Source organism: Gobio gobio (genome assembly GCF_949357685.1).
Source record: "Gobio gobio genome assembly, chromosome: 4".
Classification (NCBI taxonomy): domain Eukaryota; kingdom Metazoa; phylum Chordata; class Actinopteri; order Cypriniformes; family Gobionidae; genus Gobio; species Gobio gobio.
This window is the reverse complement of record NC_137100.1, coordinates 42,950,839-42,978,429: the sequence shown is the minus strand read 5'-3', so window position 1 is coordinate 42,978,429 and position 27,591 is coordinate 42,950,839. Positions and strand designations below refer to the sequence as shown.

Here is a 27,591-nt window from a genome sequence, read left to right as displayed (position 1 = left end):
GCGCACATAAAGACGACAGATGAGCAGAGCCGCTTCAGTATACAGATACAAGAAAGGGATGGATCACAGTCCGGCTGATTTCACACTTTGTGGATGCGCAACGGCAACATTTTAGTGCAACCGCATCCTGGAATATTGTTGCATCCACATCTCACTCATTACCAATTTGCGATTTATCAATCAGTCTTCTCGCGCACAAACATGTTTTTGTTGCTAAGGTCAGTTCTTCTTGTTAACGTGTTCTATGCTGACATTGTGAATTCAATGCAGAGTCAGTTTTGCGTGCCCGTCAGACTGAATCATGTCACGAACAGTTTAGTTGGTGCTGAAGACAACACGTTGGCTCAAAAAGTTGTATTCAAAATAAGAGCATTTGAACAAGATTTTGTACTCGAATTGCAGTCGGACTCCAGCTTCATTGCTCCAGGTTTCTCGACACGCGCCGACTCGGCTGCTGAAAATTCCGCGCACAGTGAAGATCTAAGCCGGTGTTTTTATGCCGGTGAGGTGAATTCTGATCCATATTCCTATGCAGCGCTCAGCTTGTGTAATGGACTGCAGGGCGCATTCGGTTACGGTGGCTGGGAATATTTCATCAAGCCGGCTTTTAACGACACCGACCGTGAAAATGGGGATGCGCATGTCATCAGACGCAGATCTAACGCCAATATGGGTGGAAACTCAACGTCAAGGTGCGGCGTGGACAGCGATGTGACCCACAACGGTGCACAGTCTTTGGCGAAGTTTAAGCACATGAAGGAACACATGAGTAACATCACTATGTCAGTTCTGAAAAACCGCTCGAAAAGATTCGTCTCCATTCCGCGTTATGTAGAGACATTAGTGGTGGCCGATGAATCTATGGCCAAATTCCACGGTGATGACCTCAAGCATTACGTGCTGACCTTAATGTCCGTGGCGGCTAAGCTTTACAAACACCCCACCATTCTCAACTCAATCAACATCGTGGTTGTCAAGTTTATGGTGATTTACGAGGAAGAGAAAGGACCCAAGGTTTCCGGGAACGCGGCGATGACCCTGCGTAATTTCTGCACCTGGCAGAAGAAGCTGAACAAAAACAATGACAAGCATGAGGAGTATTGGGATACGGCAATCCTATTCACAAAGCAGGTAAGGTGTAATGCGCGTTTAGTCAATAGGGGGCAGTATGAGAATCAGCGAATAGAATGATCCGGCTAATGTATCTTGTGGTAATTATATCAAGATGGCTTGCAACATGAAATAAAACTGAACACCACACAGGCGGCTGCAATTTACTTACCCAATAATCAAACCAATTTAGACATGATTTATGATGACATTGTAATCACAGCTTTCAAGTCCAAAGGTGCACTGCATAAGTATAAATATGGTGTTTTTAATGTGTTTGTAAAAAACACATGCTTGAATGAGTTATTATTAATATTTGAACACATAGGCTATTGGTATACAAAGCTTTTTTAAACTTTGAAATATGTTTTGTGTCTCAGAGTAATGGGCAGGCTGCAACAAGTGCGGCCTCTCTAGTTAACCTGCAGTTGCCATGGGCTTCCCATCATGTTTATAAGTGTTGTTAAGGTCATGGGCCAGGCCTGCCTTGGGGCTACTGCCCTGTATTGGCACTGCGAGTGGGAATGTGTGTTCTGAATCAACAGAGATACAATTCACATATGCAGAATAATTAACAGAGTGCATAATTTTGAATTGATAGCAGATTTTATTTAGAGCAGGATTAGCAATGATAACTGATTTGAGACTGGGTGTACAAGGCCTAAATGAAAAAAAAAAACCTTTCAGATGGCAGGTCAAATTAGCATTTGCATTATGTCAGATCTAAAAGTCATATAAACTCTTGGCAGGTCTGAGACGATTCTTTTGGGAGAAATGAGAAAGAGTATGACCGTTTGGAGGTATAGGGATAGTTCACCGGACACAAAGATAAAAGTTAATGTCGTTCCAAACCCCTATGGCTCTTTTTCTTTCATGTGACTCAAAAGGTAAAGAATATCATGGCCACAATTTTTCATACCATTAAAATGAATGGGAAAGGGTGCTGTCAAACTCCAAAATGACAAAAGGCACCATAAAGGTGACCTCAATACATGCACAATATTTCAAGTGTTCTGAAGCCATATGATATTCTTTTGTGATTTTCAGCAATAATTTCAGTGAACAATTCTTTAAATTTCAGTTTGTTTCTCATACAAAACTATTACAGCCCCAGAAGATTTGGAAAATAGTGCGCTAGTCATATGGACCAATTAAATTATCCTTTTATAATTTATTTTTTTGGTCAATTTTCAAAATAGGCTCAATGGAAAAACTACCTCTACCTATTGTCGCAAAATTCCAAAACCGTACCTACCTGTGCATACAATTCACTGCATCTTCCAGCTGAAATTAACACTAGTGGCAAATAAAACAACAACAACCTTTATTCTTTCACATAAATTATAATGACGTGCAAATTATTGATTAATAAAGACTTATTTTTGCATGTTTTGACTCTTTATTGGTTACCAAACCTTTATGAAATTCTGCTTGTTAGTGTATGTAACATCAACTTCCTTCAACTTCACATCTTCCTGCCCTTATTTAACCCCACTGCAAAATAAACAAATATTCTCACACATAGAGCATTGTTTCCATTCATTTCAGTTGCTATCAACTGTTTTCAATGAGATTGACCAGGGCAATATTAGGGAATGGCTACACAAAGTTTAGCATTCAGTCCCCAGTCTGTCAGGTTATGCTTTTACTCACACATTAATTCCTACTTTGCACAGACTCACCCTTACTAACCCACATGATCTCATTTTAGGCTGTCAGCTGTTTTTTAGGAACACTTGTATGTGTGAAAACAGCTCCAAACATGACAGATGAGTGCAACCATTGTATCCTCTGGTAATCTGCTGCAGTTACACATGACCTGAGCTGGACATCCATACCAGTTATGTCTGCCTAGTCTGGATGACAGCTGTAGTGAATCATTCTGCGGGGAGTAAATGTTTTATTGTTTCTTCTCTAAAGGGAACTTATGAAGCATTTTAGCAAGAGAGCACAGTCAGTTACTCCCTACATTCTTCCACTCATTATGTTCATTACTCCCTGTGGACAGAGAGAGATTGTCGGGTTTCTCCGTGGTCTTGGATGAGTCAAGATGATTTGGAGAGGGGTTAGACTTGTACATCTGCTAACCTACATAAAAAGTTTCCAACCTGAGTAGGTTGTGATTATGTAAGTCTGCATATATAATACAGAAATAAATATGAATGAAATGACAAATATTGATTGATAGACTGATGAATAAAGGAATGTATGATAGATGAACACTATAGCAGGTATGTGTTGACCATATAGACATACTGCAGACATAAAAATGTAGATTCCCCAGATATTTAAATGGAGATACAGCATAGTTAATGCATTGTCAATCCATCGTATTAAAGAGCTAAAATAGGGAGATTAGCAAACCCAGACATTTTTTTAAGTGTGCTAGTTGCTATTTTCCATTCCGTTAAAAAGAATGGGAACTGGAGCTTTCAAGCTTTAAAACGAACTAAAAGGATCATAAAAGTAGTTCATATGACACATGCACAATATTTCCTACAAGTCTTCTGAAGCTATTCACGTATAGCTTGTTCAGTTTTCTGCTCTGAAAGAGTTCATGAGTCTTTTTTTTTTATGAATCGTACTTTCGAGTCGAATTTTACTTTATGGTTCTTTTGCACTCTTTTTGAAGTTTTAAAGTGCATTTACATTAATGGAAAAGTGTTACCAGTACATTATTTTACTATATTTATTTTTTTCTTGTGTGTTCAATGGAAGAAATAAATAAATAAAATGGGTTTGTAACAACACAAGGATGAGTAAATGGGGACCGAACTATTTCTTTAAGCTGTTAATTTCAACAAGGTCAATGTATACAAAAGAGGTAAAGGGAGTTTCATACAGGACTTTGGGGATACACTAATGGGAAGTGTCCAGTTTCAAGGGGAGCTTCCCCTAACCACAATCCCAGCTGTGAGCGATCTTTACCCCTTTTTCTCCTCCCACCCCCTTTCAGTCTGTTCCTCATTACTAGTATTTAATGAGGGAGAGGCTGAGGGTGGTGAAGAGAAAGAAAAGCAGAGGACGATAGAGAGAGAAAACCTACATTCCCGCTGCGTCTAGGCCCACCTGCTGCAAAGCTCCAATCCCAGCCGCAGCCTGGAAATGAAATGACAAATCTTTCTATCCACGCTGTTCTGCTGTGACCTCATTTTCTGTCAAATGATGTTGTGGCATCAAAACCAGCAGTCGATTATTGTAGGTATTTTTAATCGCCAATTAAATATTATGGCAGCAAGTATGTTTTTTTAAAGAAGTACATTAGTTGCAAGACACAAGAAAAGTCTCAAAATGAGTCATTGTTGGCCAGCCATGCAAAATTGCAACAGTTCATGTTTAATAAAAACCAGAGAAAGAATTGTAACTAGGCCACTGTTGCAAGAGAGACTGAGAGTCATGCTATGGCAACATGAAATGTAACCATTCCACTAGTGACATAAGATGGATTTACAAAGCTTTACATACAACTTCAGCACATGAACTACAGTTTACAGTGTACACGTGTTGTTAAGGAGGCAGTTACAGTTATAGGACCTTGAGGCAAGCAGTATACAGTCAGCTAATGCAATAGCATTAATCACACGTTTAAGAACTTGTTTCAAAGAATCAGATGAATTACCGTTGTTAGCTTCCCAGAAAACATGTTTACTTCAGTGTTAAACAAGGTGATGTAATTATACTTTGCATCATAATGTTTGCTTTTTGTGTACATCCACAATGCAAACTGCACACTTTGTTGAAGGAATTATTCGTCGGTAACGCTTTAGATTCCAGCCCGGAAAGTAGTGCGCAAGTAAAATGAATTTACAGCGGAACTTTATGTAATTATAGTGTAACTATAAAATACATACGTGTAGGTATAAGGGAACAATATGTAATATTTGGGGAATAAAGGGGGAACTACCAGGAAAATTAACAAATTATTTATACTGTAAGAATTTTTTAATTAAGGGGTAATTATCCATGTAGATACAGGGTAAGTATGAATCTGCGGGCTGTAAATTAAAGTGGTGTTTGTTACCTTTTTTACCCTCTTGTTTCATGTAGTTACAGGGTAAGTACAATAAAAACACGTACACAATCTGATATCACTCGGAAATCTTTATTTGAAAAACAACTTTCAAAACAGATTTACAACACTTCTTATTCGTTTCTCTTGATGGCTTCATCCTCATCTTGTTCCTCTTCTTTTTCGTTCTTGCCACAGATTAAGCAGAAATCCCATGTCTCTAGCTATTTTTAAAAAGAAAATACAGTACACCCAGAAATGTCCTCAACATTTACTCGTCTTTTACCCTCATGCCATCCGAGATATATACGAATTTCTTTCTTCAGATGAACACAGAAAAATAAATAATCTCTGCTAATGAAAACTCATTTGGGTTCCTAAAAGTTGAAGCATCAAACAGCACATGCAGCAATAATTACAGTAATCGTCATGAAAGCTTGAAGCTTCACGTTGCTCTTTACTCATATTACACACGCTGGTTACAGTTGGTCGGAAGCGAATATATTTCTGGGTGTACTTTTTATTTGAATAAATATTAATACAGAATAGCAAAAGACATGGGATTCCTTCTGTGGAAATAATGAAAATGAAGAAGAAGCAAGAGAAACAAAAAAGAGACAAAACACGCTTTTTTTCTCTCAGGAAGTTGAAATGAAAAGTTTATTGTAACAAATGAATAAATGAATAAGAAGTGTCGTAAATCTGTTTTGAAAGTTGTTTTTCAAATAAATGTTTCCGACTGATATCAGATTGTGTACGTTTTTTTTATTGTACTTACCCTGTACATGAAACAAGAGGGGAACAAGCACCACTTTAATTTACTGCCCTTAGATTCATACTTACCCTGTAACTACATGGAATAAAAAGCACCACTTACCCAGTAACTACACAAATAATTTCCCCTTAATTAAAAAATACTTACATTATAAATAATTTGTTAATTTTCCCTGTAGTTACCCCTTTATTCCCCAAATATTACATATTGTTCCCTTATGCCTACACATAAATACTTTATAATTAAACTATAATTACCGAAAGTTACGCTGTAAATTCTTTTTTACTTACACAGTACTTTCCGGGCTGTAATCTAAAGTGTTACCGGATCCTTTTGTTATGTAATTTGGGTAATTGGTTAAAGCAAAGCAGTTGAAAAGTTTGACTCAGCAGTTCATCATGGAGACAGAAAGGAGCATCTGAAGTCTATTTGCATTTGCTAAATGTAGCCTCCATCAAAGGCATTTGTCCACAATGTGTGGCACTAATGGAAAGTGAAGCATTTGTGCTGATAGCCAATGCACTATACTTTTTAAACAACTTTGGAACTTTTTTTAAAAAGGTAGTATGAAGGGGAGTTTCCACAACACTGTGCGCTAATATATTTTTCAAATATTTCCACAAGTTGCTTTCAGTTAAAGCAGCTCAAAAATGCAGTTTAGTCTGGGACCAGACTTGAAGGGTTAGTTCACCCAAAAATTGAAATTAGCCCATGATTTACTCACCCTCAAGTCATAGTTGTATATGACATTCTTCTTTCAGATGAATACAATTGGAGTTATATTAAAAAAGTCCTGGCTAATCCAAGCATGGCAGTGAATTATTGCCTCGTTTATGAAGTCCATAAAAGTGCATCTATTAATCACATAATTGCTCCACACGGCTCCGGGGGGTTAATAAAGGCCTTCTGAAGCGAAGTGATGTGTTTGTGTGAGAAAAATATCCATATTTAAAACTTTATAGACTAAAATAACTTTTGGCAGATTGCTGTATGCATCGATTTACGGTGGAAGATTTTGAATGTCTAATATCAAACCAACTTGCAACTATTGCAGTTATAATTTAATTTTGTTATATTGAGAAAACAAGAAAACTTATGTCGATATCACAAGAAAATTAAGTCGAGATCATGAGAAAACAACTTATGTTGAGATCACTAGAAAACAAGAAATGAAAAAAAATAATGCATGGCCTTTTAAGGCTTCCATAAACTATTGCTAAAGTTACCAGCATTAAAGATTTGCACTATCCTACATCTGGCTTCTCAGCTATGTTCCTTGGTTGGCAAACTAAAAGTGACCAACAGCCTTGGGCTACAAAGGCCCATCTCCTATTTTTATATAACAACATATTTGGTTTGAAAATGATCACTAGCTTGGAGCTTGTTGACTGCCATGCAAGCTTTTTTTTGCAGTTTGTGTGGTTCTCAAGTTTGTCACATGGTACAATTCAAGAGAAACTCTTTTATTGAGCTTGTTGTGCAGTAAAGGATTGGAACAGAATGAAACAACAAGATGGTGAAAACTAAATGCCTCCAATAATGATTGGGAAATACACTGTTGCAATCATTAGAAAAATCGGTAACACTTTATTTTAAAGTGACGTAAGGCTTACTATAATAATAAGAACAGTAAATTATGCATTTATGTAATAAGTATTTATTATGCAATAAGTAACTAACCCTAAACCAAACCCTAACCATAACTAATTAATATTACTCAGTACTTATTTGAGTAAGTACAATGTAACTATGTCACCCTAAAATAAAGTGTAACCAAAAAATGATCTAAATTTTGTCATTTTGAAGCATTACAATTAGATTTTATTTGGACTGTATTTAATTATGCGCTTGTTTGCACAAACACTCTGCTGGAAGTGTTCATCTACTTAAGTTTCTAACCATATAACCACTACCACCCTGTAGGGGTAGAGTTAGATAGTTTATCAAAGAAAGTACAACAATGAAATAGATAGAAAGTGCGAAGGAAGGCAAGAGTTAGTGTGAGAGAGAAATGCACATATGGAACAGTTTGGATTTTATAAAGGCATAATGAAAGTCGTATGTTTGCAATGTTGGATGCCAATTGGGTCAGCACTGCTTGTGGAGAGTATGGGCAAGTTTCCTCCCCCCTGTTTTGCAGAGGATAAAGAGATTTCTTGCCAAACATAGAGGACTGATAAAAAACACTGGATAGATAAGTTACTTGAAATGACTTGGAAGTCTCTGCTCTCATTGCTTATCTAACATTGTGAGAGCATTGGACCATTAGCTTAACCAGGACCTGAAAACGTCTGATTTTGTTTCCTTCACCTGGTACAGGCAGATGGCTAAAATCCAGTGAAAAGCCCCATACCTTATTTTATTACCAAAGCGTGTCATCGGGCACTTGGAGTCTGAACTGGGGGTAGGGGTATAACTTGGGTTTTTATGGTGTAACACGAAACTGATCAGATAATATCTTAAATGGTTTCTGATAAATATTGCATATAAAGAATAAAACCTTTCACCTCATTTGCTCTTTTCTTCATATTTCAACCAGCAGTCCAACAGATTCTAAATCTAGGCCACACAAGTACAAGTTTGTCAGAACAGGGATCTGGTCTAAAGTATTTCTCATTTCTAATCAGATGTTTCATATATTCCCACTGAACAAAACTTATTTCATAAATGTGTTATTTTACTCATGTAATTTAAGTTTAGAAAACCTGTATATAATAATAATAAATTAACATAAAACACCAATTCTCACAGCTGAATTGCTAGTCATTATGTGTAAGATGGAGTTTGGGCTGAACAGGAAATTTTCCCTTAATGTTTGTTTGTAATAGATTGTGTTTAGCAGTCTACTTTGTGGACTACATATGACCAAAGTAATAACCTAAACACCATAATTGCGAACAACTATAATTTTTCATGCTCTTTAGTAGTCCAATCAGCAAACCGTCTGCTTTCAGATAGTTTGTGTATATTTGTAACTAGAGCAGACTGGCTAATTTAAGCACTAATGTAAAGTTAAAAACCCTTGTGCATAGAGCAGCTGGTGTTGAGGTAGTCGAGAATGGAATGATTTAGAAAGAGAGGTTACACCTTTCCTGTTACATGTATTTGTGGGAAGAGGCCATGTTGCCTTCATTTAATAATAGGCTGCATTTTTTTTGGCAACTTTGCTGTATTTTCAACAGTGTAGAATCAGGTCTCTGAGTTGTTATCTGTCTCTAAGTGTGGGTATCAGCAGGTTGAAGTAATAGACGTGCAGAAAGGTTTTTATAACTGGTCGTGAAAGCAGCCGGAATTCCGTGAAATGAACACAGGCCCCTTAACTCAAAATCCGTGGCAGTTTCACGGAATCGCCGAAAATTCCGTGATGGGTCCACGGAAGTGATGCCTATGTAGGTCAATGACAGTATACAGACGCGTTGGGTATGGTTATCGTCATGAAACTATGATTTTGCCATTATGACATGGAGTGTGATTCTCGATTTAATCAGCCAGCATAATTTTATTTACAATTATTTTAATTCTTTTTATTTACAGTATTCAGACATGTTTTGAACACGTAACCCAATCCCTTTCCTAAACCTACCCATTTGTGTATTATAAAAAACAGGATATAACAGGCAGATACGACTGCAGGCACAATTTATTCAAAAAGTAAAAATATTCCAAGTTTCGAGGCCAAACGATTGATTTGTGTGAAGAAAATCCCAAAAAGCGATCAGCATCATCGAGTCCATCCACCAAAGATCATAAACACATTTCAAATTTTACCGCCGGAAGAAACGTTACGTCAGCTTTGACAGCATTGGCTGTCGTATGTCTCGTGACCAATTGCGTCATTACGTCGGCTTTGATTGAAAAATGCCATTGGCTCTCGTGTGTCTCGTGACAGATTGCGTCATGCTAAAGAGTCGTGTGTATTATTTGAATGAGATATGAATGAGTGTGTTCACGGAGCGGCGGGATCATCATTTTAGCGATTAAAACATTAAGATCAACTCCGTTCTTTACATGAAGACATCGTGTGACTTCAGAAGACTTGAAATGCAACATGAGTTAATACTTTTATACTGTTTTGGGTCAGTTTTTGCAATAAATACCTGTGACTGTACTTGTATTTGCCTGCTATGTGTTTTATATTGTTGAGTTAGTTAGTTAGTTGCTCCAAAATATAAAAGTAGCCTATAAATATTCATAAAATCATGTCTACTTTTTACTGTCATTGACTTATATAGGAATCACTTCCGTGGACACATCACAGAATTTTTGGCAATTTCGTGAAACTGCCACGGATTTTGAGTTAAGGGGCCCGTGTTCGTTTCACGGAATTCTGTGAGACCAGGTTGGCCTGTTAGAGTGTGGGATAAAAAGATTCAGGGGACTTTGTTTATGATTGGCCCCATGATGATCATTGGGAGTTAGCAGCTGGATTCTCACACATCAAGAAATGTAGAGAGGATGTGAGAACTAGGTCAAATAAAAAATGAGAAGAAAAAAAAAGAAAGGAAAAAGAGACCATAAGAAAGGTAGTCTTGAACTTTTACTAAATGACTAACAATTTTATGTTTATGTATAAATATGAGCTGTAGCCTAACATGTCACACTGATTTGGGACTTCAACTTAGACAATGCAATTTAATTTGTGATCAAAGCTATCTGGGCAAAAGTTAGGTATTAAAGGAGTTGAATAAACATTAAAGCTATATTCCCTTTAAGCGTGTTGTGGCCATAAAGACACTCTACTTTTTGCAAAGGGTACGACCGCAGTCAAAGTTAGTCCTTTTTTGGGAGTTGGTATAGGGTGTTGCACCATGGGATAAGGTTGACCAGAAAACCTGCTATTATGATGTTGAGTCAGTAGGGCTCAACAGATATTTTGAGAAAATTCATATTAAACTGTGGAAACACAATATAGGTCAGTCGGAAATTCCTTTGGACTGAGATACTGTATTTTACAACAATAAAAATGTGAGATATTTAGAGTATCTGAAATATTTCCACGTCAATCAAAAGCACATGCTTCTAGCTAACTAGTTCCTATTTTTCACACACTTTCCCTTTCATTATGATCTTTTTATTCTCAATAATATTATAACTTTACAACAGGATTCATGCACTAATGATTGAAACCATATGCCATTGGGTGACTGCCTAGCAGCATCACCAATTTGTATATTAGCTAAATAAGAATTTGATTCAGGTAACATTTATTTTTAGATATTTACTTAAGGCTAAATTAATAAAAATAAAAAAAAGGTAATAAACACTTACCCTTGTATGGGTTAAATATATACGAAAATGTAATTTGTACTCAAATTGACTTGTACTTACGAATCAAATTAGCATTTAGATTGTGTTAAAAATTCAGATATGGATAATGACCACAATTTGTTTATGTTTTGCTTATCTAGGACCTGTGCGGAGCCTCAACATGTGACACACTGGGTATGGCAGATGTTGGCACCATGTGTGATCCCAAGAGAAGTTGTTCTGTGATTGAAGATGATGGGTTGCCATCTGCCTTCACTACTGCCCATGAGCTTGGTAAGTGTAAACAGATGTATAAAGCGCAACAGTAGGGTTGTGGAATTTAAAATCTCATTCATTTTCTCCATTGAGAAATTGATTTTTAACGACAACATATAAACCTTTCAAGAGAGACCTACAGTACCATAAACTTCAAGTTTGTTAAACAGTGATGTATGCTTCCGTAGAAGCCACAAGCCAGTGTGACTTACTTCAATAATATAAAAAAGTATTTAATAGCTAAATGTTCTTTAAAAAAACTACATTACCCAGAATCCCTGGCTCTCCTCATTAGCAATTTGCCCCTGCTGGCAGATGTTGTAACCACCATTTGCTGGAACTACATGCGGCGTCTCATGTTGACACAATGGGGGATGCCTTAGCGTGGCTACATCTGAAGCACTTGTGATTGGCGCAACTTCAATCCGTGACGTGTGACGGTGTACCGTGGAAGCTATAAAGGATACTCAGAACAATACAGCATTAGCTTCTGCATCTTCAAGGAGTTGGATGTCATGACCATCGAGGCAGAGGATTTAGAGGATTTGCCACCTCTATGCCCTGCTTACGAGGAGCTGGTGAAGGTTGTTACTGTGCGGTAACCAAGTTAAACATCGTAAGAGAAGAGCAAGAGCAAGAGTTGTAAGAGCAAGCTGAATGAGTGCTTCCTGCATAAAGCTCAACCTCCACGTTGGGCCTGCCATTTTTCCTGACCTTCACACTGAGATGTCGAGGTCCAGGAAAAAGCCATTCTCCTCACGTATATCCAGCCCCACAATCTCTAACTACACTTTTACATTTGTGGGGATGAGGGAGCATGGCTATGGGGCGATACCTAGGGTTGAAGAGACGCTGGCATACTATCTCTCCCCTGAGGTTGCACATGCCCACAAAACCATGTAGAACAACATCATTTCTTGTGGGCAAGGCTTACATGGCAGCAGGACAGACTGGTGCATGCCTATACACAATGGCCATCCTGCAGGCATACCAGGCTGACCTGCTGTATCAGAGATACAGAGATGTATCCCTTGCCGGCCCCTGACCCTATGGGCTGCTGCCAGAGAGCAAACCCAGCCATCAGCTTCCAGATCCTACAGAATCCAGTTTGGTACAAGCCCACCAAGATCCATGGTAGTGTGCCCCAAGCAGGCTCAGGTGCTGGAACAGGAAGTTCAGTCTCTCTTGGACGAAGGAGGCCATAGAATGTATTCTTCTTCCTGTAGAACCCGGAAAGGGATTCCGGGTTCTACAGCCAATACTTCATAGTTCCAGAGAAGGATGGGGGTTTGTGTTTCATCATAGATTTGTCAGTCAAACCATACTCTGAGGAGATACAGGTTCAAAATGTTGAAGATTCCTCTTATCGTAACTCAAATCATATCTGAGGACTGGTTTGTCACGATATTAAAAAAATGTGTACTTTCATATTTCCATTCTTCCTCAATACAGGAAGTTCCTAAGTTTCACGTTCGGGGGGGAAGCTTACCAGTATTGGGTACTTCCTTTCAGCTTAGCATTACCCCCTTGCACCTTTATGAAATGCATGGCTGTAGCTGGCTCCTGTCAGCAGGTCAACTTTTGTAGGAGTAGTTTTGGACTCGGTTATCATGCAGGCATGGCTGTCTCCTGTGTTCGGCTGGGTGAAAGCGGATCTTTTTGCTTCTCAAGAAACATCATACTGTCCACTCTGGGTCTCCCTGACGCATCCAGCTCCTCTTTGACTCCCAGGAATTCTAGAGAGTTCGCCGGGACGGGGTCAGTCTACTTCTAGTAGCCCTGTTGTGGCCGGCCCGAGTGTGGTTTTTGGACCTGATGTCTCTACTGGACAGCTCTCCTTGGAAGATTTCCGTCAGGAGGGATCTTCAGCCGCAGACCAGGGGCAAAATCTACCACCCCTGGCCAGAGATGTAGAAGCTTTGAGTTTGGTCTCCAAGGGGGACCGACTCTTGAACCATGGTCTTCACTTTATGGTGCAGAGAATGCTAGTTTGACTCAGTTAACTGCCCAGTGGATTCAGTGCAAGAGTTTCTTTAGGAAAGTTATTCTGCTGGTCTATTTCTTTTGTGGCACTTTGAGGTTAAGGCCTGCAGTTCGATATTGCAGGCTTTTTATCCTCCTCCTTTCGTTTTGGCGGACCAAGAGAAGCTCAATCTGCTTTGCCCAGTTAAGGGCCTTGAGACTTGCGCCCAGTGTCGTAAGTCTGACCAGCTGCTGGTTTGCTTCAGTTCACACAGACAGAGTTCCCCAGCTAAAGTATTGATTTAATACATTGTGCGCAATATCACTGACTCACAACAGTATACTCACAACAGTTTTTCCTTAACTAGTATTCAGATTATCACTCCCAGCACAAACATAATGCTCCAAACAAGCCTACTGCATCTTAATTTATTTTATTTGGAGGTGCTGAAATCCCTTAACTGTATGCTTTCCAATGCCAGCCCTTGTCAATACTGTATGTGGGGCTAGAACCAGTAATTTCAGCATCCAAAATCTTTTGGAGGATCTCCACAACACTGTCTCAGAGATGATGTTCATTCAGATCAGATTAGCTCGGTGGAGTAGCTGAAGAAAGATAAGCTCTATTGAAGAGGCTTGTTTCCCTGTAGGAAGCCTTATAGGCGGTTTTGCAAAAGTTTCCTCTCAAGGCCAGGGAGGAAATGTGGGGAGCTGTTGGAGGTATTGTAGAAGTGACTCAGCATAGCTGTGGTCTGATTGCTGACAGGAAAATTGTATGAAAATGATTGGTGACTTAAAAGTCAAATATCTAAACGTACATTTGTATAATTTATAGCAATAGTTCATTTACATCAACATGGAGTGCTGGCACACATCGCATTTTGTTTTTGTCTCTTTTTTTCTCTCTTCTGTGTTTTCTCACTCTATCGTTCTTCCCTTTATTCCTTATCCGCTTCAGGACATGTATTCAATATGCCACATGATAATGTTAAGGCATGCGAGGAGGTGTTTGGCAAGCTGCAGGACAATCACATGATGTCTCCCACTCTGATCCGAATCAACCGCACCAGTCCTTGGTCTCCATGCAGTGCTGCCATTATCACTGACTATCTGGACAGTGGACATGGTAAGTCAAAGAAAGTGATACTGTGCGTTTCCTGTAGGCCTAGACTTAACCTGCTATGTTTCAGGGGTCGGAGAGTGGTGCACATTAATTTTGAAGCAAACTGAGGTGGTCTGAATATGGTTTGCTTGTTATGTGAATTGTAAATGCAACTGTGTTTGCACTTTTGCATAATGCCTAATACTGTGGATTTGGCCTTTACAGGGTGACCGTACAAAGATAAAGCCAAGGGAAATTGGAGAAATTACAACACTATTGAAATATAACACTATTATTTGACACAGGATCACAAACTGAATGTTTAAATTTGCCTTTACCAATATATGTTTATATGTTTATATCAAAATGTAGTGTTCAGTTAAAAAAAATAATTGTCTAATTTAAGCTATAGACAACAAAATAATATTCACTAAAGATGTTTTATTTAGTGATTGCATTAGTTTCTAATTAAGCTACATGTTTAGCATGAGGGTTGGAGCAGCTACTGTATGTACCCAGTAAGATAAAAAAAGAGAGAAATGAATACTTTTACAAAGAAGAAATACATCCTTTCTAGAATAGAGTACATGAGTGAGCTCAGGGCTAAATAGAGTGATGAGTGAGCCTGGGTTTAACACCTCAGTGTTGGTGCTTTATAAAAAGCTGTCTTCAAAGAAATAGACATCCCAAGGTCAGCTTAAGTTACAGCTTGCAAAAATTCTGTGATCTAAATTTTTGTTTAAACAGTGTGGCAACTGACGTAACTGTTTGACTGGAGTGTTTCTGTGAAGGTTTACAGTGGGTCACTGTAGGATTCAGAGCCCCTCTCAGGGTTGGTATTTGCCCTCTGTAGACAAAGATGTGTGTATATACACTACATCTCAGATAAACATAAAAATCTAAAGCAAATATATCATGCCCACATTCTAGTCATCTATTCAAACTTTAGTTCCGTACTGTTAAAAATAAATATTTTAATAAAATAATTTACAAAAATACAGGTAAAATTAGTGCAAACATAAGTCTCTAAAGTGCTGTAAATTCAATTTCATACAACTGAATATATCGTCACCTTCCTAAAATAATTGCCTAAGTCATTTTTTGACAAAAATAATTTTTTTGCTTAAGTCATCTCCTCATGATGCTGGCCACCTCTGGTAAAATCCTCCACATCCTCAGTTGAACAGATCATACAATTCTACCCCTGTAGTATAATGGCCTATGTCAAGTGTGTGACTTAGGCCGTTTTATTTTGCCTAAGCAAAATGTAATTTGACTTAGGCAATTTTACAAGCTTTTCAAGATGGCAGGTGCATCAAGAAGACCAAAAAGCTACTCAACCTCTGAAGTTATTTCCATGATTCAGGGCTCACCCCCTATTGGTAACTGATGAGGTTTACTATAATATAGGCTAGACTGTAAATATGGCAGAGTCTTTTTAGTCAGCATGTTAGTCAAGAAAAATAGCTAAGTAAATAAAGCTAGCATTAGCTTTCAGTTAACTCTTTTAAAACAATATTTCATCTTTTTGTCAAATTTTTTCCACATTACATGATCTAATTAAGAAAGATTTGAATAGGCTACCGAACACCGAGAAATGATGTAGGCCTAATCTGTTTGGTTGTAAAATGTATTACATGAATGAAATTAAATCGAATGTATCGTCCTGTGGAATAATTAATTCACAGACAGCATACGAAGATGTTCAACTAATAAAGATCTTCATCGCTGGCAAACAAAATAATTAATTTGCAGATTTGCTTTCACTTGACTGTACTGTAGGTCCACCGCCCCTTCACCCGACGCTTGAAGTTCTTAAATCTTCCTGTTACGAGACAGAGTGTGAAACCGCTTCAGATTCAGTGCGCGCAGGAAACCAAACAAATCATTCAAACTGATTTGCGAGCTGAAATCGCACAGACATCGCACAGTATGCCCGCCTTTAGACAGTTCTGCCAACTTATTTGAATTTGAACAGAATCGACATAAAAGAGTGATTCATTTGTCAATTGAGCATTGCTTGTGCCCAGAAAAAAAGTATTTGAACAGAATCGACTCAAAAGAGTGATTAATTTGTGAATTGAGCATCGCTCATGCCCAGACAATAAAGATACAGCACGATTGGAATAAACTATGCATTTAACAACTTATTGTGTTAAAATAAAGTAGCGAGAGGAATGTTGCCCAACGTAAAAGTACAGTTTTTTCATTAGAAATGTACTTAAAGCTACACTGTGTAACTTTTTTAGTTTATTCTTAGCTAAAAACGCTTAGTTCTTTCAAAAATATATGTGCTCATTAATGTATTGTGGTGAGGTGGACGAGCGAGAGACATGGGAGGAGCGAGCGAGATCGGTGTGCGTGATTGAGAACGAACGTCACCTGCGAGGCACACCGGTCTCGAGTCCTCTCATGAGGGAGGACGGAGACATAAAAGGACGAGCGACTCAAATGAAGGACGAGAGAGGACCAGGCCTGGATTTTAATTTGGGTTTTATTTATGTTTTGTTATGTGTGTGCGGCAGTCGTCCGTGAGGGGCTGCCGCTTTTACTTTCACTTTGTTTGTATTCTTTTTGATTAAAGTATGTTGTATTGTTCGCCGGTTCCCGCCTCCTTCTTCCCACACGAACAAACTTTACTACATTGGTGCCGAAACCCGGGAAGAAGGAGAGACATGCTGTCGAAGAGCCCTCGCTGCTGAGGGGGATCGCGGTGCTGAGGAGGTTGGGCAGCGCGGATGGGTGAAGACCGCGAGGAGCTGCCCGAGGCGGTGGTGCTGGAGCGAATGAAGATCCGGTGGGACGGAGAGCTCGCTGCCGTGCCCCTGGGTCGAGGTGGGGTGGCTGCCGTCCTAGAGGGAGCGGAGGAGTTGCCGGCGCTCGCCGTGGGCCGGAGCCTGCGTCCATCCGCCATGTTGGGGAGGAGCAGGGAGCGTGCGGGACTCGCTGCCGGCTGCCCTCGACAGGAGGAGCCACCGCCGGCCGCCAGGGGGCGGAGGAGGATCGAGCCGTCCACCGAGCGTCCAGTGCCATCGCATGGCACCGCGAGGAAGAGCCTCTCGGCGGGCTGAGGATCGAGCGGCAGTGTGTCAGGGAACCGGACTCATTTTTTATTTTTTTTTCCTCTCTTCACTCTCTCGTCCGGTCACTCTGGGGGTCTCCGTCTCCGGTTCTCTCGGCTCGCCAGCCCATATCCCCGGGGGGGGGAGTAGGCGTAGACGCGGGGTAGTCCCCGGCCTACGAGGGGTGTTGGGGGTATGTGGCGAGGTGGACGAGCGAGAGACATGGGAGGAGCGAGCGAGATCGGTGTGCGTGATTGAGAATGAACGTCACCTGCGAGGCACACCGGTCTCGAGTCCTCTCATGAGGGAGGACGGAGACATAAAAGGACGAGCGACTCAAATGAAGGATGAGAGAGGACCAGGCCTGGATTTTAATTTGGGTTTTATTTATGTTTTGTTATGTGTGTGCGGCAGTCGTCCGTGAGGGGCTGCCGCTTTTACTTTCACTTTGTTTGTATTCTTTTTGATTAAAGTATGTTGTATTGTTCGCCGGTTCCCGCCTCCTTCTTCCTACCTGAACGAACTTTACTACATTGGTGCCGAAACCCGGGAAGAAGGAGAGACATGCTGTCGAAGAGCCCTCGCTGCTGAGGGGGATCGCGGTGCTGAGGAGGTTGGGCAGCGCGGATGGGTGAAGACCGCGAGGAGCTGCCCGAGGCGGTGGTGCTGGAGCGAATGAAGATCCGGTGGGACGGAGAGCTCGCTGCCGTGCCCCTGGGTCGAGGTGGGGTGGCTGCCGTCCTAGAGGGAGCGGAGGAGTTGCCGGCGCTCGCCGTGGGCCGGAGCCTGCGTCCATCCGCCATGTTGGGGAGGAGCAGGGAGCGTGCGGGACTCGCTGCCGGCTGCCCTCGACAGGAGGAGCCACCGCCGGCCGCCAGGGGGCGGTGGAGGATCGAGCCGTCCACCGAGCGTCCAGTGCCATCGCATGGCACCGCGAGGAAGAGCCTCTCGGCGGGCTGAGGATCGAGCGGCAGTGTGTCAGGGAACCGGACTCATTTTTTATTTTTTTTTCCTCTCTTCACTCTCTCGTCCGGTCGCTCTGGGGGTCTCCGTCTCCGGTTCTCTCGGCTCGCCAGCCCATATCCCCGGGGGGGGGAGTAGGCGTAGACGCGGGGTAGTCCCCGGCCTACGAGGGGTGTTGGGGGTATGTGGCGAGGTGGACGAGCGAGAGACATGGGAGGAGCGAGCGAGATCGGTGTGCGTGATTGAGAATGAACGTCACCTGCGAGGCACACCGGTCTCGAGTCCTCTCATGAGGGAGCACGGAGACATAAAAGGACGAGCGACTCAAATGAAGGATGAGAGAGGACCAGGCCTGGATTTTAATTTGGGTTTTATTTATGTTTTGTTATGTGTGTGCGGCAGTCGTCCGTGAGGGGCTGCCGCTTTTACTTTCACTTTGTTTGTATTCTTTTTGATTAAAGTATGTTGTATTGTTCGCCGGTTCCCGCCTCCTTCTTCCTACCTGAACGAACTTTACTACATGTATATTTACTTCTTTCAAGTAATAAAGTATTCTCGTAAGTTTATAATATGCCATTGAAAATACATACGGGTAAGGGGTTAGAATGCGGGTCACCATGTTGCCCCTCCATCTTGAAAGTGCATTAGCCAAAGAGGGACATACCCGTAAATTCAAGCTTAGCCTTTCGCGTTTTAACACTCGATGGCACCGTGTCGAATGTGGACGAGGTCGAACTGGAAGCCATGTTAATCTTGGACTAAATCGGCCACCGTAGGAGTTAAAACAAAATCGGAATTGAGAGGAACAGAAACTAATATTCACTGGATGGTCATATACCTTTTCACCGCTAGATGGGAGAAAATATCACACAGTGTAGCTTTAAAGTAAATGTACCCACATTTCAATTTATTCTTAAAGGAATAGTTCACCTTAAAATGAAAATTGTGTCATTTACTCACCCTCAAGCTTTGAACACAAAGAAAGATATTTTGAAGAATGTCAGTAACCAGACAGTTGATGGGTCCCATTGACTTCCATAGTAGGAAAAAAAATACTATGGAAGTCATTGGGTACCATCAACTGTCTGGTTACGGACATTCTTCAAAATATCTTTCTTTGTGTTCAGCAGAAGAAAGACATTCATACAGGTTTGAAACAATTTGAGGGTGAGTAAATGATGACACAATTTTCATTTTGAGTAAAAATATTCCAAATAAATACTCTAGTGAATAATTCGTTACCATTTCAAGCTTTCCTTTTCGGGGGACTGTGTGGGGAAAACTGTCACAGAGGGTGCAGTTGCCAAAAGAGCCAATACTATGGATAAGAATGTTTCCATGTGCTCTGCCAATCAAGGAGAGAAAGTTCCAGGACCTCCAGTCAATGAAACACATCATGCCTGTTAAGTGTCATCACTACTTTGATAATTTGCCACATTAATAGGCATCAGGCAAGAACCCAACAAAGAAGAGCTGGAGGTGGAATTGATGAGATGCACATGCTTCCTCAGAATGATGTTTAGTTTGTTTGTTAGTGTTTTATTGTTGACAGAGTTGAACATTTAAAATTGCCTAAGTCACAAAGGCATGTTCAAAAATCCGCCTAAGTCATTTATTCCTGTTACGTTACATAATTGGCATGCATTGTTATTAGTATTTCAATAGTCATCTTCTGACATGAACTTTTTTAGTGACATTATCAATAAATATCATATATTCAATTATTGATTCAGTTTTTTGTGTTTTCTGAGAAACCTGGAAAAATGACGTAGGCAATTATTTTAGGAAGGTGACGATATGTAACTTTGTTATTATTTGACATCTTTGCAGGTGATTGTCTGCTCGATCAACCTCAGAAACCATTAGCTCTTCCAGACGTGCTTCCTGGTGCATCGTATGGTTTAGAACGGCAGTGTGAGCTTGCCTTCGGTGCCAGCTCAAAGCCGTGCCCATTCATGCAAGCACCATGTCAGCGCTTATGGTGCACAGGAAAGACCCGTGGGCAACTGGTGTGCCAGACAAGACACTTTCCATGGGCGGATGGAACTAGCTGTGGGGACGGACAGCTCTGCATGCGGGGCACATGCATGGAGAAACAGGATATCACCAAAACTATGGTACCTTCAAACATCTAAGATACTATACATATAGCACACACACACACTCACACTGCCCGGCCCCCAAAAAGTCGCTGTTTGGATTTAAATAGGCAAATGCTTAAGAGTCTATGATTGGATCATTATTGCAGTAATTATTATGTTTCTAGCATGTTACATATTTGTCAATAGTTCTTCTAACACTAATTAATGGATTGTGTTGCTGGGTTAAAACAACCCAATTGCTCGGTTAGTCCATTTTCAACCCAACTTGGGTTGTTTTTAACCCAGCATTTTTTAGAGTGTAGACCTTATAGAGTGCTTGACTCTTGCATTGTCAATACAAGATCTTGACCAAAAATGTATGCACCCCTCGATGGATATAAATGTTGTGAAATTATTAGTGGTGGGCCGTTATCGGCGTTAACGTGCTGTGTTAACGTGAGACTCTTATCGGCGATAAAAAAAAAATCGCCGTTAATCTATTCTCAAAGTTGGGTTGGGAGCTGTGTCTATACTACACAAGCTATGATGACTTTCACCTTGATATTTTAGCGCGGATGTATGCCTAGTCGAATTACACTGTAGGGGGCGAGAGAACGAGTCTTCGAACCTGTGTGTATGCCTACTAGTGTTGTCAAAAATATCGATATTTCACTATGTATCGATACTGAAATATCTGAAACAATACAATGCAATACAATACTCATTTTTTACAGTATCGATATCAGCTGTGTTCTCCTCTCCGACCGACAGCGAGTTGACACGCACCCGCCTCCTCTCATTCAGTCCGGTTAACCCTCTGAACATGGCAAACGCGTGTTCTGCTGGATCATGACAGCGTGTTAGTATTGGTGGGACCGGTCTGAATTTCGCGCGGGGTTGCACATAATGTTAATTCTACTAATTCGCGCAGATTTTGCGTTCGCATCTGAAGCGCACATACACATACGGTAATAAAGCCGCCTCTGACATACAAGTGCACAAATGAGCTCCTTTTTCCATCTTATTAATGGTCAAATACACTCAAAAATGTCTCAATGCCCATCTTGGTGAGTTTTAGCGTAAATACAGTCGTAACCAGCTCACAGGAACAGTGGGATCCATGCGTGCGTCAGGTCTTAAAGGGACAGAAGTTTTTTATTATTCAAACTACAAAAAGACAAATGATCACTTATGAGTACACATATTCTGAATGCCTTCGGCAGAACTCAAATGAGCCATTTTAATCTAGATTAATCTAGATTAATTCCAAGATTACAGTGAGATTAATCTAGATTAAAAAAATGTATCTATGCCCACCACTAGAAGTTATATATACTGTCACTGCTGTTTTGGTTATGCACACGTGCAGAATTTAGAATTTTAGAAATGGGGATTTACAGTTTTTTTGAATGAACAAAATGAACAAATTGAACTCTCACTGCATTGTGAAAGATTTCATGTGAGAGAACAGAGCTTTGAAATATTGATGTCAGCTTGTTAATCGTACTCCACTTGACCCTTTACTTTGTTTATTTGCCCTGTTGCTTATAGAGTACTTGCTTCTTTGTGGCAGAGTCATTTGGGGTTTAGAAGTAAAATTGTCTGTTGTCAAGGGATGTTCAATGTTCAAATGTCAAGTGAGCTGTGACTCAACCCCCTCTTCCTGTTCCTCTCTGTTAGGTGGATGGCAGATGGGGTAAATGGGGGCCATTTGGTACCTGCTCCAGAACTTGTGGAGGTGGTGTGCAGCTGTCTAAGAGAGAGTGTGACAACCCTTTGCCGGTCAACGGAGGCAAATACTGTCAGGGAGTAAGGGTCAAATATCGGTCCTGCAACCTTTCCCCATGCACCGACACAGGTTTAAAAGCCATTTCAAAATGTTTTCTATCAAAAAAAAAATCAGCATCAATGGATAAATAGTAAACAAGAATAATTTGGATTAATTTTAGTTTTTTTTGTATGCATTGCATATGGAATACAATAACAATTTCAAGAATGTGCTTCTCTTTCATCTGCCCCATTTTTCAGGCAAGAGCTATCGTGAGGAGCAGTGTGAAGCTTACAATGGGTTTAGTCTGAACACTAACCGGCTCACCCCTTCTGTGGTATGGGTGCCCAAATATTCTGGTGTTTCGGCCAAAGATATGTGCAAGCTGATCTGCAGGGCAAATGGAACAGGATACTTCTACGTTCTTGCACCAAAGGTGAGCAATAAAAAGGTTATTAACCATCTACTACATTTAGAAATTATTTATAAAACAATATACTTTAACATGAAGTTGGGTTCGAAATCATCAAATATAAATATTAAATATACCCTAAGTAATATAATATATGACCTAGTTTGTGTCTCATAAAAAAGAGCTTCTCTCACTGGAGATTATGGAGCTTGAGTGCTTTATGGAGGGTGCAGAAAACACATTACTTTATAGGGTCTCATACAGTATATATCCTGTCAGTGAGTACAGGAGATTATGATATAAAGTGAACCTAAGACACCATAACACCATAAAATACATTTGTAATAGTTTGGTACATGCAATGCAATTTCAGAACAGTTATGAGTTACAAGACATTCATCTAAGAATTTATTGAAAGGAAAAGAATCATTAAATTAAAACCATATATTACTATACACACAAGTATGTGGTGTGCTTACCTGCTGTTTCATGGCTGCTTTACACTTATGTCAGATGTCACTGCCGAGTTGAGTGGTCAGAGAGAAGAAAGATAACAAAGGTGAAAGGGCCTATCTTTTGTGAGAGTGTTGTGTGGAGTGAAACTGTACAGATGCAACAGTTACGTAATGGCTAGAGGTATGTTTATGAGACTTGAATTCAAGAGCTTGAATTCTTAAGGAGACTGAAAACAAATCAAAGGCAAGGCAAAGGCAAAAAATAAATAAAATATTTAAATACCAAAAACTAGACAGTACATTAATTCAGTAAGCCCCTTTGCTAATTTGAAGGTGTGACTCATCCAAAACAAATGGTCAACAGAATAGTGCCAGAAATAACTTAATAGTAGACATACTGGACTAATTTCTTTCACTTTCGGCTGGACCCCCGCACATATTGTAATACTTAGAAATCAGCCTTTTGTTGGAGCCGATAGCCTTGTGGGCAGCACTCTGATATGTAGCGTGATTGCGCTTCGAATGACCCAAGTTTGAGTCCCGATCCTGTCCCTCTCTCTCCCAGTTCACTTACTGTCTACTATATGCTATCATATCCTATCGCAATAAAGGCAAAAACGGCAAAAGAAAAACATAAAACATAAATTTTTTTGCATTAGCCTGTTTTGCAAAGCTGTTCTGAAACTGAGCCCTTGGAAACATTAAGTTATGTACTAAATGTACAGTATTTGGGTCCACAAGATTGTTGGCATTTAAATAATTCCCCTCTGTTTTTATAGGTTGTTGATGGTACACCATGTTCTCCTGACTCCTCATCAGTCTGTGTCCAAGGCAAATGCATCAAGGCTGGCTGTGATGGAAAACTGGGATCTAACAAGAAGTTTGACAAGTGTGGTGTCTGTGGAGGGGATAACAAGAACTGCAAGAAGGTCTCAGGCCTTTTTACCAAGCCCATGTAAGTGAAGTTGGGTCAGACAAATAATCTCAAAGGGGTCATGAACTGCATTTTTGTTTTAATTTATAATGTTCTCGGAGGTCTTCTTATAATGTTATCAACAATGTTTACATCAAAAAGCATCCTAATTTAAAAGTAAAGCTATTTTCTACCCAGTTTTTGACTCTCTCTTTCGAACACTTCCATTTTGATGGGCATGCTGCATTCAAGACTTGGAATTAAATGTGCTATGATTGGGTCACAGTTTTGCATATTAAAATAATTTTCAAAGTTCCTATCATTACACATGTGAATTGTTTTGAAAACTTCCGATGTTGAAAAATATTTTGTTACATAGTTGAAACATTTGCCAACAATATGAAACATTTATTAATGTGTATACTGTGTTACAATAAGTTTTGAGTTCTTAACCGTACAGGATATTTTTATAGTACAATGCCCTCTTATATGTCAAAAGATCAATGAAAACTTGATTTCTCAATTCATTATCCTTTTAAAATGATTCATGCATTGCGTATTACATTCATACTTTTGGTAGGCCTGGAGATTACAGATTTCCTGATTTGATTCTGATTTTGAATGATACAAGGCAGTTTCTTGCCATTATTAATATTATTTTTTAGAAATGTGGTCACATTCAATACAGCTTCAAACTCACATTCTCATTATTTCTTTTTGATGCAGACTGGTCAATTGATATACAGTACTATGAAAGAGAAGATTATGCCAAAAACATTCTAATACTTTTTCTGACCTTTCTCTTCTCAGGCATGGTTACAATTTTGTGGTCATGCTTCCTGTGGGAGCCTCCAACGTTGACATCAGGCAGCGTGGCTATAAGGGCATCATGAGTGATGACAACTATCTTGCTGTCAAGAACAGCCAGGGCAAGTACCTGCTGAATGGAAACTATGTGGTTTCAGCCATGGAGAAGGATATTCTGGTGAAAGGGAGTCTGCTCCGCTACAGTGGAACAGTTGGTTCCTCAGAGACTCTACAGTCTGTGAAGCCTCTGGGTGAAGCTCTGATAATTGAAGTTCTGTCTGTGGGCCAGATGACACCTCCACGCATCCGCTATTCTTTCTACTTGCCACGGGAGAGCAAAGATAACAAGGTGCAAAAGAAAGAAGTAAAGGCACGTGCTGAAAACAGTGTTCTTAGGGAAGAGGACGGAATCAGTAAAGGTGGAAAGGAGGCAGATCTTCTCAAAGACAAAATCTCACCTATTTACATCAAAGATATCGCATCAAAACCAGGGAAGTGGGTGACGGCAGGGTGGGATGTTTGCTCAGTCACTTGCGGTAATGGACTGCAGAGGAGGATGGTGCAATGTCTTGGGGGAGATGGTGGGCCTGGGGTGGACTGTGACCCTAACCAAAAGCCAAGTGCCATTCAGGCATGTGAAGACCCTTGCCCCATGTGGGAGGTGGGCAACTGGTCCCCCTGCTCCAAGACCTGTGGGAAGGGCTTCAAACGGCGCCTGCTTCACTGTGTTACAAATACGGGAAAGTTACTTCCCAGGGAGAAGTGTGCAGACAAGAAGAAGCCACAGGAGCTGGACTTCTGTTCATTAGCCCCTTGTAAATAATCTGTATCTCCCTTTATTATTGCTCTACATGGACCTTCTGTTTTTGTAGAATTACATATTCAACAGAGAAAAGAACAAAGAAAAAAGACTATGTTCTGGATCATAGTTTCTATCTTTTCATCTGCCTGACAAAGGGACAAAAAAGGACAACGAAAAAAATGACAAAAGACTGAGGTCATGAGATAAACAGGCTTGAACACAAATGCAAATAGTACTGTACCTCCAATTGTAACATAATTCTTAAATAATCCATCACCTGTAAATCATCCAGATGAGACCAAATTCATAATCATGAATGGCATATAGCCTGATGTCATTCAAATTCATAGGTATTCATACGTAATATCTACACATAATTTTGTATGTTTGAATAAATGCCACAAAGACGTATTGACAGCATCTAAAATATAAAAGTATTTAAATCTTTATGAATTCTTTATTATTTTTTATATTATAAATATATTTGTATAGTTACATTTCACTATTATACCCCAATCCCACCTCTATCCTGAAGCTAACCACTTCTCAACAATGCAAATTATAAATTATAAAATAAATAAAAATAGGCAGATAAATAATTTCAAATCAGGTAAAAGCAATAACATGTGATGACATTGAATGTATTAATGTCATTGATTAAATGCAGTACAATCAACGTATTACATCAGTTCAATATTCCATAAACCTAAAATTATTTTTAAACATTTGTAGGCCTTAAACCATTGATATGTAAAATGCTTACATTTGAGATGCTGTTAATATGTCAGTAATGTACATGTCTATGCAAACATATGAAAACGAATGTGATAATACCACACTTACATAGGAAAACCATGTGATTACTAATGAGATGACATTGGGCATTGCCATGCGAGGCCAATACAACAGTGTAATTATTAAGCCTAAATTGCTCAAATACATTGCTTTTAACGGAATGGATTTTTTTTTCTACAGACATCAGTGTAAACATCTCTATTTCTGTGAGCCAATTGATGTTTGAAATGGCCATTAATGAATGCCTACAGTGGAGGTCAAACCAAGCACTGATATAGTCTATCTGGGCTAACAGAAACATTCCACAGGGTATATAATAAACGTGCTCAGAAATGCCCTTGCACTGCATGGAACTGGCTGCAATCTACCATTTGATCTACCCTTTTTTCCTGGGAGCATGGGGATACTGGTTCACTAGTTTTTCACTTTTTCACATTGCTTAAGGACTGAGAGGAAGCACGGGCTACATTTCTATCAGCACATCCTTTGTATCAACAAACAGGCCTAAATATTAGCATTTTTTCACAAATAGAGCAAGGAAGCCGGTTATCCCAATGCTTTTACGTCATGCAAATAAATGAAGTCATCCGTGTTGTAATGTAACTGGAAATCTTTTAACTACTTTCCACATGGCTTTTCGTGCTATACAGTGATCCACCTTTACTGCTACAAGATGACGTGCAGTAACTCAGAGGGTTCATTTTGACAAAGTACAGATCATGGAAATGTTTAAGTCTTCACCGATGTATTAGCCCCCTAAAACAAAAACAGCAATGAAAAAAGGCTTATGTACACAAGGCCTGTGTTTTATCAGTACACATGTGTTAGCATGTTAGCCATCTGACCTTTTTGTATGTACATTCATCTCCTTGAAGTCACTGTTATTTAGTTCAGCAGACCTACATTTTTTTTCTGGCCAGCATATTTCCTGCTGTCAGCCATGTTCTGTACTGCCAAACACATTCTCTCCTCGTCCAGCTTTCAACCAGAACCCTTTTTTTGTTTGTTGTAATGCTGTTTATCTCCCCTCCTCTCTTCTCTTCTCCTCTACC

The 27,591-nt window shown here is 39.9% G+C and overlaps 1 protein-coding gene across 1 annotated transcript; it reads left to right on the top strand.

Annotated features, from left to right (window-relative positions):
• On the top strand, positions 1-26,146 carry adamts15a (ADAM metallopeptidase with thrombospondin type 1 motif, 15a). Its single transcript, XM_079816163.1, has 8 exons — positions 1-1,131; positions 11,303-11,435; positions 14,338-14,505; positions 20,337-20,623; positions 22,268-22,445; positions 22,616-22,791; positions 24,002-24,177; positions 24,946-26,146. The coding sequence occupies exons 1-8, from the start codon at positions 94-96 to the stop codon at positions 25,763-25,765; spliced, it is 2,976 nt and encodes a 991-aa protein (XP_079672289.1). The 5' UTR covers positions 1-93; the 3' UTR covers positions 25,766-26,146.
• Positions 26,147-27,591: the final 1,445 nt, after the last annotated feature.

What these genes read in the sequence shown, in the direction of transcription:
- adamts15a (XM_079816163.1), top strand. Translation starts at nt 94, where the DNA reads ATGCGCAACGGCAACATTTTAGTGCAACCGCATCCTGGAATATTGTTG. An exon ending in CTATCTGGACAGTGGACATG is followed by an intron (nt 14,506 to 20,336) that starts GTAAGTCAAAGA and finishes ACATCTTTGCAG; the next exon opens with GTGATTGTCTGCTCGATCAA. An exon ending in TTCCCCATGCACCGACACAG is followed by an intron (nt 22,446 to 22,615) that starts GTTTAAAAGCCA and finishes CCCATTTTTCAG; the next exon opens with GCAAGAGCTATCGTGAGGAG.